This window comes from Mustela nigripes, chromosome 14 (genome assembly GCF_022355385.1).
Source record: "Mustela nigripes isolate SB6536 chromosome 14, MUSNIG.SB6536, whole genome shotgun sequence".
Taxonomy (NCBI): Eukaryota; Metazoa; Chordata; class Mammalia; order Carnivora; family Mustelidae; genus Mustela; species Mustela nigripes.
Genome location: NC_081570.1, coordinates 3,670,928 through 3,683,083, shown reverse-complemented (window position 1 = coordinate 3,683,083; position 12,156 = coordinate 3,670,928). Strand labels below are relative to the sequence as shown.

The 12,156-nt window shown below is 58.4% G+C and overlaps 1 protein-coding gene across 6 annotated transcripts in view; it reads right to left on the bottom strand.

Moving 5' to 3' along the window:
• KCNAB2 (potassium voltage-gated channel subfamily A regulatory beta subunit 2) overlaps window positions 1–12,156 on the bottom strand; it is an 82,076-nt gene that overhangs the window by 32,751 nt on the left and 37,169 nt on the right. Inside the window, exon 1 of one of the 6 annotated variants that reach the window (XM_059377266.1) lies at window positions 9,342–9,574. The exons of the other annotated variants lie outside the window; for them this stretch is intronic. Within the exon in view, the coding sequence (XP_059233249.1) occupies window positions 9,342–9,559 (218 nt within the window). The 5' untranslated portion in view covers window positions 9,560–9,574. Of the gene's footprint in view, window positions 1–9,341; window positions 9,575–12,156 lie in introns of those variants that run through there. 6 annotated transcript variants of the gene reach the window in all.

Below are 12,156 nucleotides of genomic sequence, written 5' to 3'. Positions count from 1 at the left end.
CAACTCTAGCTGCTTGCGGCTCGCACCTAGCGATGTGGGGCTTCCACTAGGTTTCAGCACAAGCAGAAGCCGAATCACCCGGAATGTGGAGAACAGATCGCTCTGTCTAGAGGGTGTAACGCAGACAGCCCGAGGAGAGAAAGCTGGGGGTCGTGAGCCAGAGACCAGAGACGTTCTAGCACTCCCGTCCTTAGGTCCCAGCACCCACGCGGTAAATACTTCTGGAGCGGACGCGTGAATGAGCGCACGAGGAAAGACACCTTCCCCTGCTGCCCCGTCCTCCTTGTCCACACTCATGGCTCAGGCTAAAGCTGGGGGCAAGGCTCTCCTCCTGGAACAAAGCTCATGGGGTGTCTTCAAACCCCCAGGAGATGCCCCCAGTGGCAGGAGGGGCTGGCTTTGGCCCGGACCCCGAGTGTGCCGCCCTTGCCCCGCAAGGTGAGCCCTGGCCAAAGCTCCTCTTCAGCTTCTTTCTTGCCACGAGGGAGGGGCAGAGAGAGAGGAAGAGAGCAGGTGGTGGGGTCTTGTTCAGGTTCTGCAGCGAGTTTGCTGTGTGATCACAGGCAGGCGGCTTGCCCTCTCTGGGCCTCCACTGACGAAACGAGGGGCATGGTCCAAGCAGATGCTCTCTCTCCCAGCTTGGACCCACAGGGCCGTTCTGCACCAGCTGGCAGTCCACCCTCTACTCTGACAGGACCCAGAGAAGAATCCACCCAAAGATGTTCAGGACGGAGGGTGCCCGAACTTGCTCTCAGCCCTGGCCCTGCCTTTTTGACACGGATGTTGAGAATGAAATCTTGTTCCCCTCCTGGCCTCTCTGCTCCTGAGCTGCGCAGCCCAGGGCGAGTGACTTCCTCTCCAGGCCTCAGTGTTCTCTGTGTCTGACGCAGATCACGGAGCGTGGTCAGATCACAAACGGCGCAGACTCCCGTGATCCCGCAGCATGAAGGATTTTTGGAGGTGGGAGTCAGTACCGGCCGGCTCTACCCCCACGTCTTCATCGGTAACTGTACCCCTTTGGACCTCCCTGGGCCTGCTGTAGCAGCAGGAGACACCTCCTGACTGCAATACCCGGACCCAGGGACAGAGCTGGGGGCCTTTGCCAAGGGCGCCCTGGCAGGTCACAGACACCACCTTCAGATGCCACTGGGGGCGCCTCAGGACCCAGAGGCCCAGCTCTGCCTTCTTCATTTACCTGCCCACATAAGTACAGGCCTGCCTGGACCTCCCTGCCCCTCTCAAGTGGTAGGGGCCGCCGAAAGGTAGAAGGGCAGCCTGTAGTGCTGACCTACTCAGCAGCTGAGCCCTTCCCTGAGTTGGGCTCTGGCCTTTAGGAAGCCCACAGGCCTGCCAAAGAGGCTGCAGAGGACAGAGACTGCCTCCACTCCTTCCAGGGCTCATGAGCTAATGGTCTAGGGCAAGGTCGCTCAGCTGTCTGACCCGGATGCTGGGGGGGCGGTGGGGGGGGACTTGCTACAGTTGTAGATTCCTAGGTCTCATGCTGACCTACAGACTCAGCAACTGTGGGGCTGGGTCTGGGAAGCTTGTTTTTTTTTTTTTTATCAAGAGCTTCTAGTGGGGTTATGCATCTGCTCTAGCGGAGGTGGAAGTCTCCTGCTTCATTCTTCCTTAGATATTTCATTTCTCTGTGCTCTGGCAAACAATCAGATCTGGCATCTTACTACTCCCCAGGGCCTCCTCAGACAGCTTGCCTTAAGCAGCTCCAGGTTAAGTAAGACTCACAGAGACTTAGTCGCCACAATGTGTCAAACATCATCTTCACCGTTCAACCCAGCAATTCCACTCCTAGGTATGTGCCCAGAGAACTGAAAACATCAGCCTACACAAAAATCTCAAACACGAGCGTCCAGAGCAGTATTATTCATCACAGCCCTGAAGTGATACAACCAAAACGTCCATCCACTGATGATGGAAAAACAAAATATGGTCCATCTACACAACAGCATGTTATTAGCCATATGAAGGAAAAAATAAGCAACACATGCTCTGACGTGGACGGACCTTGAAAATGTTACGCTAAGTGAGACAAGCCAGTCACAGAAGACGACATGTTATAGGATTCTGTTTGCATGAAGTGTTCAGAAGAGGCAAATCCATTTAGACAGTAAGTAGCTTTGAGGTTGAGTGGGGAGTTGGGGAGGGATGACTCATGTGGCTGTAGGGCTTCCTTTTGGAGAGATTAAAATGTTCTAAAATTGATTGTGCTGACTTTCGTACAACTCTATGAACATACTAAAATCATGGAATTGTACACTTGAAGCATCTGTATGGTATATGAACTACATCTCAATAAAACTGTTGCAAAAAAAAAAAGTCCTCTGCCTCAAAAGCCCCTGGGCCGTACTCTCGTACTTGCCCGTGAGAGCGCCCTTCCTGTTCCTCTGGCTTGGAAGTCCTCCTCGCGCTCTGATAATATGTGCAGGGTGAAGCCAGTCCCCCAAGCACCAGTAACCTTTCCCTCCTCCAGATGCCACCAACTACGTTCTACCCAGCGACACACCATGGTGCGAGGAACCAGTTGCTGGTTCCTGGTGGCAAGGAGCACCCCTCCCAGACGCTAGTAGGACTGAGCAGGGTCCTGCGCTAGTCCTGCGCTAGTGCTCGCTCCACCCCATTGTTACGTATCACGGAAACGACAGATGTGAATATTGACGTCAGAACTCCCTGGGGAAATCCAAAGAGATGCTGTTCTCAGCAGAGAACTGTCACGTGGAGAAGACGGGCAGGGCGTGTTTAAAGGCTGACCAGAGTCTGTATCTTTTCACTTGCCTAAAACAGGGTTCACGACTTGCCACACTCATCGGCGGTCACAGGAATTAGACGAGAGTGGAAAAGCTGGAAGCTTTATCCCTTGAACCAAACTGGCCATGATGAAAAGTCATCCCGAAAGGGCCGCTCTTCCGGACGGTTTAGGGGAGGAGGGTGAATTCCAGACCTGCGCTGGTCGACTTGAGATGGGCTTTGAGCAGAAGCATTGAGTGTGGCTGGTGGATTTTGACACATAACAGTTTTCTGGGTTTTCAGCCTCTCTAGTAGCTGCTGTTGTTACAACAAAACAGCTAGTTCCAGATGCGACTCCTCAGAGACAAGCCCACCCCAATTTAAAGCTCTCTTTGTCCGCAGAATATTGCTACAGAGAACTTGGAAGAGAAGCTTCTGGCCCAGTCATCCGGGAGGGCAGGAGAGACAGGAAAGCTTTGGCCCAGTCAGGCTGGTTCCTCCGAGATGGGGACAGGCTCATGTGGGAGGCGACGGGCACTCTCCCATCCACAGCGAGGCCCCTGGAAGGCTCGAGGCCGGGAGTAGAAGTTGTAAAGATGACTTTTAAGAGTTCAAACTACAGTCTTCACTCCAGAGGGAGGATGAGGGGCGCCTGGGTGGCTCAGTGGGTTAAGCGCCCCACTCTTGGTTTCTGCTCGGGTCCTGATCTCACGGTCCATGAGATCGAACCCCACATCAGGCTCCAGGCTAAGGATGGAGTCTGCTTGAGATTCTCTCTCCCTCTTCCTCTGCCCCTTCCGCTCATGCTTGCTTGCTTTCTAAAATAAGACAAATAAATCTAAAGAAAAAAAAAAAGTGAAGATGAGTGGCTGCGCCCACAGCGGCCGGGGCGCCTCCCCTGCATCAGCAAGGCTGCCTGAATGGAGCATGTTTTGCCCCCAAAGGTGACTTCCTGTCGCAGGGGAAGGCGGGTGGATGCTGATGAGTTGGGGGCTTTTCCAGTGAATGGGAGGTCCTGCCCCTGAATTTCTAAGCAAAGGGTGGCAGACTGGTGGCCTTCTGGAGGAGGTGTCTTCTGGTAGGGAAGAGCTGAAGACCTTCTGGGGGCTCCCTACAGGATGTCACACCCCAGTCACGTCCAGCGCTACTGGCCCTAGAGTGGGGAAAAGGCCAACCAGTGGCCAATCAGCAGCTTTCTTCCTTTCACTTCTTAGTTGGCACCTGGTACGGGGCAGCTGTGCTGGCCCAGAGTAAGAGCTTCTGGCACCTTCCGGAGCACCTCTGGGCCAGCCACTCACATGGAAACTGTGCTCCCGCTGCAAGCTGCGTCCCACCACACCCCGCCAGGTGGATGCCGTGATGGTCCACTCACACTCGAGGAAACTGAGGTACAGAGAGATGGAATAGGGAAGGCTGACGCTGGGTCCGCCCTCATTCACAGAGGCGGCAGCCTGGGAGCGGAGCAGCGTGTTGGGGTCCCCGCCCGCAGAGGAGCTCCTGCTCTCCGACCCTCGGATTAAAGGGTGATTAAAGGACCAGGGGTCCGCCTGGGGTGCTGCCTGGGGCTGTGTATGGCTTTGATTGGGCTGTGCTGACCCCTGCCTTTCCAGATGGACAGCACAGAACCAACCACCCTGGTCCCCATCCTTGCCCAAGGAGAAAAGCCTCTTGGGGGTGGGCTCCCCCCAAATATTGGGGTGGAGGCCTAGGGATCCACACTGCTCACAGACGTGGCCCCTGATTCCTGAGGCCAGGCTGACCGGGGAAACACCTGTTACAGAGAACCCACCAGTGGGGGCATTAGATCGCCGCAGCCCCTTCTGCCCCATGAAGGGGGGCTGCTCTGCTGACGCTGTGGTCCTGGTCAGCCCTCCATGGAGACCCATGAGACACCCCACGCCTGCTGTCCTCCCAGCCCCGGTTCCTGTCAGGGCAGCTCTTCCCGAACGACTGGCTGGTCTCTGCCTACCTAAGCTCCTTCCTGTTTCCTCCTTCCTTCCTTCCACACCTGCTCCTTGTCCACACGGGACGTGGGCTACACCTCCCAGTGCGACTGCCTCCAAGACCACGCTTCTCTCGCACCGGCGGCCACGCCTGGAGCTCTGAGCGACGTCACTGCCTTACACAGCCCTCCAGACAATTCCGTGAGGAAGTGCACACGGGCTCCGCTTTCCAGAGGGGAAACGGAAACACAGAGAGGCCAGGTGACTCACCGAAGGTCATCAGGCACCGCAGGGAGCCGGACTTCCTCCCAGGGCACTGACCCTCGCTCGGGAAGCTCAAGGAGTGGAGTGAGCCCTTGGCACCTACTGTGGGTGGAAATACGTCCCCAAGACATGCTGAGTCCTGACTCGTCTATCTGTGACTATGAACTTACTTGAAAGGAGGGTCTTTGTAGATGATGTCAGGTTACGGTGGGGTCTCACTGGAGTAGAGGGCCCTAAATCCCATGACTGGTGTCCTTATAAAGAGAGAGATTTGGGGACAGACAGGCATAGAGGGAAAAGAGCCATGTGGAGCTGGAGGCAGAGGCTGCGGCAGCCCGTCTGTGAGCCGAGGGGTGCCAGGGCTGGCTGGCAGCCCCCAGAAGCAGGAGACAGGCAGGGAATGCTCCTACCCTAGAGCTCTCGGAGGGAACGGGGCCCCTTTACCTGGATTGCAGACTTTGGACCTCCAGAGCTGTGACAGATTCTGTGTCTGTTGTTTCAAACCCCCCGCCCCATTTGTGGTACTTTGTTGTGGCAGCTTCAGGAAACCAATATGGGACCTTTCACAAGGGGGACTCATCCCCACTTAGCCTCTGAGACTGGTCCACACACCGTCCCCCTCTGGTCTCTGCTCGTTCTCCTTCACCTGTCCTGTCCCCCGTCCTCGGAGACACACCTGTCGTCCTGCCTACCTATCCGCCTGCCCGTCTGTCCTCGGAGACACACCTGGATTCTCAGCTCTTCCAGGAGGCCCTCTCTGATGCCTCAGCTGTAAGGGATCCCCTGTGAACAACCCAGTGGCTAGGCAGAGTCTGCTCGGTGAACCTGGCCACAAACCAAATGCTGTCTGGTGGTCGAGCTGGCTTGTGGTGAGAGCCCATGGTCTATGGTCAGAACTCGCAGACACACAGGCGGGCTCCCCCACCAGAAGCGGATGACCAAGCCTCCCTGCCCAGGGTCCCCCCAGCCTCCCTGTCTGGGCTGCCTTAGAGGCGCAGATGCTGCCTCCAGTCCTGTTGTCAAGGAAGCAGCAGGGATGAGACACACTTTATCAGGGAATATTCTGGAAAGGGGGTTAGGGCCACGCCCATTCAACACCATCCACCCCAGACCTATGGAGACTTGGCATGTTCTTGGTGCTGCGAACAAGGCTCTGCTCTTAGGGGCTGCAGGTAAGAGGGCCAGCAGGGGGACAGAACAGTGGGACTGAGGATGGTCTGGGACACATTTGCTCGACCAGGCGCTTGGGAAAGTCTCTCTGAGGACCAGGGGACATGATAGAGGGGGAGGGAGCCGGCCGTGAGAAAATCGGGGGGACCAGACCTTGCAAGGGCCCTGAGGAGGGAACGAGCTTGGCAACTTCCAGACCTAGAAGGACGGAGGCTCCTGAGTGGGGGGAGAGGGTCTCAGCCAAAATCAGAGCAGGGAAAGTCCACGCGCCCTCAAGGGGATTTGGGATCCATTCCTGGCACCCTGAGGGGGTCAGGGAGGAGCAGAACCGAACCAAGGGGTGCCACTTGGGTCTGGGGCCTCTAGCCAGTCTGCTGGGAAAGCTGCTGCCTCCTCTGAGGCCACATCTCCGGACCCCCGCCCATAGCTAACCCCCAGGGTGGGTGCGGGGAGGGGAGCTCACGCAGGCACTGTGCGGATCTAAAAATTTGATGCTTTTTTTTTGAAGAAAAGTGAAGAAGCAGCAGAGAAAGTTAACAGGAAAGCCTTTCCCCCAGCTGCGAGCTCAGTTCAGCTGATAAAACGCCCAGGCCTGGGGCACCGCTGTCCCCGTGCTCCCCCGTGCTCCCCTGAGCAGGCGCGTATCTGGAGGCATTATCTTTTTTACATTAATATTTAAGACCGAGTTTAACGAAGTCGCAGCCCCACTGCTGGCGGGGACGGTGGCCGTGGGGCAGCACTTATCTGGGATCTTTAATAACTGTGGGCATTAGTCGCAGAGGCCTGTTTTCCCGATAACTGCAACTCCCCTGGAGGCAGCGAGATGAAATCCACCAGATACAGAAGGGGCAGTGTGGGTGTGACCACCTTTGGCCCATCAAATGTGAAAGGCGCTGTGGTTTCTGTTCCCCTCTGCTCCCTAGGAAGTGGGTTTTCCCTGGGTTTTTAGCCCCCTGGCTAGCTCCCCACATTTCTGATGGGGCCCAGATTTTCCTCGGGGTGTCAGGAGAATAAGCGATTGGTCTCCGTCTCCCCCACCCCATGTTAGCTTCCCGGGGCTCCCAAAATGGAGCACCACAACCTGGGGGGCTTCAAAGACTAGAAATAGATCCTCTCTGAGTTCTGAAGGCCAGAAGTCTGAGATCCAGCTGTGGGCAGGGCGGTCTCCCTCTGGAGGCTCCAGGGGACCCCTGCCCCATGCGTCTTCCAGCTCCTGGTGGCTGCAGGTGTCCCCAGACTCGTGATCATGTCTATTCTCTGCCTCCTCCGTCATGTGGCCTAATCCCCGCTCGTCGTCATATGGCTTTCTTTCCAGGGCGCCAGGCATCGGAGTTAGGGTCCACCCTCCCGCAGGAGGGCCTCGTCTTAACAGAGTCCATCCACAACGACCCTATTTCCAAACAAGGTCACATTCTGGGGTTCAGCATGGATACGACTCTCCCCGGTGCACCTGCCATCACGAACTGTATCCACCACGGCGGGGGCTGGGGTCTTCCAGGGAGGAAGCTGCTCTGCCGCACTCTATTGCCCACCACCTGCCTCACCCTGGCCCAGCCACGCTGGCCGGATGTTCCCCTGTCTCCTTGGCCTGGAAGCTTCCATGCTGCATCTTAACATGTCCCCCTTTCAGAGGGTCGGGGTCTCAGCTGTGCCGGGCTTGTCTTACTTCCTTAGGTGGTTACTTGCTTTTTCTCTGCTTCCCTGAATGAGGATGTACCGTCCACGAGGGCGGGGGCCCTGTCCGTCTTGTTTGTGTGGCATCTGGACCCAACAGACCCGCCTTCCCCTTTTGTAAAGGTTTTACTTATTTATTTGAGAGAGAGACTGAGAGCATGAGAGTGAGAGTGAGCGAGCGGGGTGGGGGAGGGGCAGGGGGAGAAGCAGACCCCCTGCGGAGCAGGGGGGACCCACAAGGGACTCGATCCCAGGACCTCAGGAACGCAACCGAGGTGAAGGCAGACACTCAACCGTCTGAGCCACCCAGGCGCCCCTGGACCAAAAGACCCCTAATAAACATCTGCTCAATGAATGACAAGCATCAGTGACCGGTGCCCCACCCCTGCCCCCAGTCTCATCTCCCTCTTGAGAAATTTCCACTAGAATTAGGAACTGCTGGGGCCAAACCAGCTGATACTCTGTCCCCCTGACAGCTGGATTCAGAACACAAAACCTTAAGAATTCTGCCATCTAATGGACTCACAGCAGAAGTGCCTTGTTTCTTTAAACGGCAACCACAGGATCAAACAATGGGCCGCAGGTCCAGACTCTAGTCCACAGCGGCATGCAAGCCATTGGGCTGGTCTCTGCTCTCCTCCCCAGAGAGCAACCAGACGGCCCCCGGGGTCTGTGTTAGACGGAAGCCACATCAAAGACAGGATGACCAATTATATCTGAACTTCACAGAAGAAAGGTTTTAGTGTAAGTATGGCCCAAATATTGTGTGGGATATACTTACACTAAAAAAAAAAAAAAAAAGTTTATTTGAAATTCAAATTTAACACAGGAACAAAACCGGAGCGCCTGCCATGGAGAGATGCAAGCGCCAGCGCTGGGGCTCTCCGGCCACTCCCGGAGGCTCTGAGCCCAGAAAGTGGGCCGACCAGAGCGCTGCCCCAGATGCTGATTTCAAAGACCTGCCCGCTAAACAGAACATCCTTCTGAAGTTCCAAGCAGAGCGAGCCCTCCACGCCCGTCACCTGGAGAACACAGGGGCGGGCAGCTAATTTCGGAGGCCGCCTGCAGAAAACCGGCCTCCCCCACCGTGAGGACGGTCCGGCTTACGGTGTGACGAGAGCAGAACACGTCCTTGCTCCAGCACAACCGTACCCAGCCTGGGCCGACGTCTGGTCTGGCGCCAGGACGAGCTTATCAGAGGTGACGAACCCAGAGGCCTTTTCGTGAATTCGGGTCTAGCCAGTCCCCCGTCACTCAGCTGTCCCATGGACAGCCACGCCCTGAACCCCTGCTGCAAAGCGTTGTCAAGAAACCGCGCTCTTCTCCCGCGGAGCGCACATCAAAGTGGTCCCCGTGCTGGTCCTGGAGGGCAGGACGATGCCGGGGAGGACAGACTTTGACTTCCCATCGCACGTTTCCGCGTGGCCGGACTCCGTAAGCGCGCGCCCTCCACCCCGGCGTCCGGTCCCGTCACTTGCCGCGCTCCCGCCAGCCACCCTCCGGCGGCACCTGCTCGGTCGTCCCGCCCGGCCCCGGCGCGGCCCTTACCGGTACTTCATGCCCGTGCGCCGGGCGGTGCAGCCGTCCAGGGAGAGGCCGTGCATGCGCAGGAAGCTCTCCATGTTCCTGGCCTGGGCGGCGGCCCGCACCTCCCGCAGCCGCTGCAGCTCCAGCGTGTCCGTCTGGCGCACGGGGTGCAGGGCCCAGTCCGAGTGACACCTGCTGCTCACGCTCCTCAGGCTCTCGCTGTACGTCATGGACAACATGGTCCCACCCGGCCCAGGGGCTGCCGCTGTCCGGACGGGAAACGCGGGGAGTGGCGATGAGTTAGGGACGGGGCCGCTGCCCCTCCCCCCGCCCGGGTGCCCGCCGGGGGGCTGTGCCCGGGGCAGGGGTGCTGCAGAGACACGTCTGGCCACAGCGGCCACAGCAGGTCTTGGCCCCCGCAGCTGGGCCCCGGGAAGCGAACTCCTCCTGACACCAGAGTCTCCGTCCTCGTCCTCGAAGCTGCCCGGCTGGGAATCTGGCTCAGCCCCATCCTCTGCCCTCGCCTCCCCGAGACAAGCGCAGGCCAAGCTGCATTCCAGGCGGGAGAAACTCAAAGGGGCTCCAAATGAAAACAGAGGCAGAGAGCGTGCAGAGAGCCCGGCCCCCCACTGCCGAAGGCACCGCGCCACAGCGCTCCCTCGCGGAGTTGCCAAGGTCAAAGCAGGTACTGGGCTGTCTCTGGGGTGATGACGCAGGACGAGCTGGCCCGAGGAAGGCCCTATTCGTTTGTTCACGAGACGCACAAAGGGAGACCCTCGCCACAGACTCGTAGAAAGCAGAAAGTACCGCAGCACCAGCAGATTCCATGGGCTCCATCCTCCACGATAACCGAATATGCCACAAGCCACACGTTTTGCCACAGACGGAATGGGATGTGTGTAAGGAGGGGCGTGACAAGAGAGGGACAGAGGTTCCGTGCAGGTAGGGAAACGGCCAAGCTGAGGTGGGAGGAACCGTTGCTGAATCGTCCTCCTGAGCGAGGACCACACTCTCGGAAACTAGAAACAGCACCGGTGCCCCTCAGCGGGGAGACTGGTTCCGGAAGTGAGAGTCCATCCCTAGAACGGAAAGTGGCGCAGCCTTCCGCGAGGCTGGTCTCCGTGGACGGATGTGTGGCGACTCCTCGGAGACGGAAGTAAAGAAAAGACTGGGCGAGCGGGAGAAGCTACCGTCTGTGTCAACGCACGCGTGTGCGGGCGTGAGGCGAGGAGGGAGCTGCGGCCCCGCACCCACGTCCTGCAGTGCCCGTGGGGTCAGGGGTGCTCTACAACCTGGGGAGCCCCCGCGCACCGGACCACAGCCCTCTGCCCTGGCTCAGATGCCCACAGGGCGGCCCCAGCATCATCCCCAAGGACGGAAGGTCAGACGGGAACTGCCAGGTCAGCAGCAGAGCAGGACCCGGAGCCCAGTCCCCACGGCTGGACAAGCGCGCACGGTCCCCAAGGGGCAGCAAGTTCGAGCGTCCCTGGGAGGGGCTGGGAAAGCTGTCCCAGGAGCTGAGGCAGCTGCGGAGGCCTTGGCTCTGTTCCTGAGGGCAGAGGTGCTGCCCTGGGCTAGCCCCCTCCTTGGGGGAGACCCTCCCCCCGGACCCCGACACTTCACAACGCCCTTTCCTGCTGCGAGTTTCCTCCATGGCTGCACCCTCTCCTGACCTAACAGAGTCTTCTCTAATCGTCTCATTTGTGGCATCTGATCTCCTGGAGGTGAGGTCCAGGAGGGTGAGGACCTTCCTGTCTGAGGCTCAGTGCCCCCTGCAGAGACTGGCCTTCCCTGACGTGTCAATAGCACCTCCCTGACTCCAGCCTGAGGCCCTAAGCAGCTTGCTTTCTGCGGAGGGGGCAAGGTGGGGGCCTCTGGGGCCAGGACTCCCCTTCACCATGGCTCAGAGCCACCGGGAGGGGGTCTGCAGGGTCCAGGACGGCTGGCAGCCCCCAAGGGTTTGGACTAAGGGGATCAGGGATGCTAAAGAATGTAGGATGTCCCAGGCACGAAAATTCCCATGTCCAGGAGAATCACTCTGGAGGCAGTGGAGAGGCCCAGGGCTCCAGGATGGGGGTCATCGTAGGAAACGGAGCCATGGAGGCCCGCGGGCAGCAGCACAGACCTCCCTCCCTCCTGCTGGCCCTCAGCCCCTCCAAGCATAGCCGGGGCAGGGCAGTGTCGGGCAGCGGCTTTAGAAGTGGCGGTGTGGGGGCGCCTGGGTGGCTCAGTGGGTTAAAGCCTCTGTCTTCGGCTCAGGTCATGGTCCCAGGGTCCTGGGATTGAGCCCCGCATGGGGCTCTCTGCTCAGTGGGGAGCCTGCTTCTCCCTCTCTCTCTGCCTGCCTCTCTGCCTACCTGTGATCTCTCTCTATGGCAAATAAATAAATAAAATCTTAAAAAAAAAAAAAAAAGAAGTGGCGGTGTGGCCGGCGGCCGGTCCTGCATGGGCTAAAGGCGGACCAGTTCTAGCTTCCCTGGGGGTCCCCATTCAGAGAAGAGCAGCCTGGCAGGCTGGGGCTACAGCGGTCCTTCCCGAAAAGCAGGACCCACCTCGGACGCACACATTCCCAGCCAGACCGAGATCAATAACCATTAGCTTTCAAGACACTAGCCACAAAAAGCAACCTGGTCTGGTTTGGCTTTGGAAGTCCAGCCAAGGTCCTGGGGCTGGGAGGGTGGTGTGCCTACGTACCCAGGTCCTGGACAGGGGCAGCCCTGTCTGTCACCTCCTCAGTGCGACCCAGGCAGGCCCCTGATGGCTCGGAGCCTCAGTCTCCCTGTCTGTGAAGTGGGACGGGCAGAAGCTGATTGTACCAGCTGTGCAGATGAGCCTG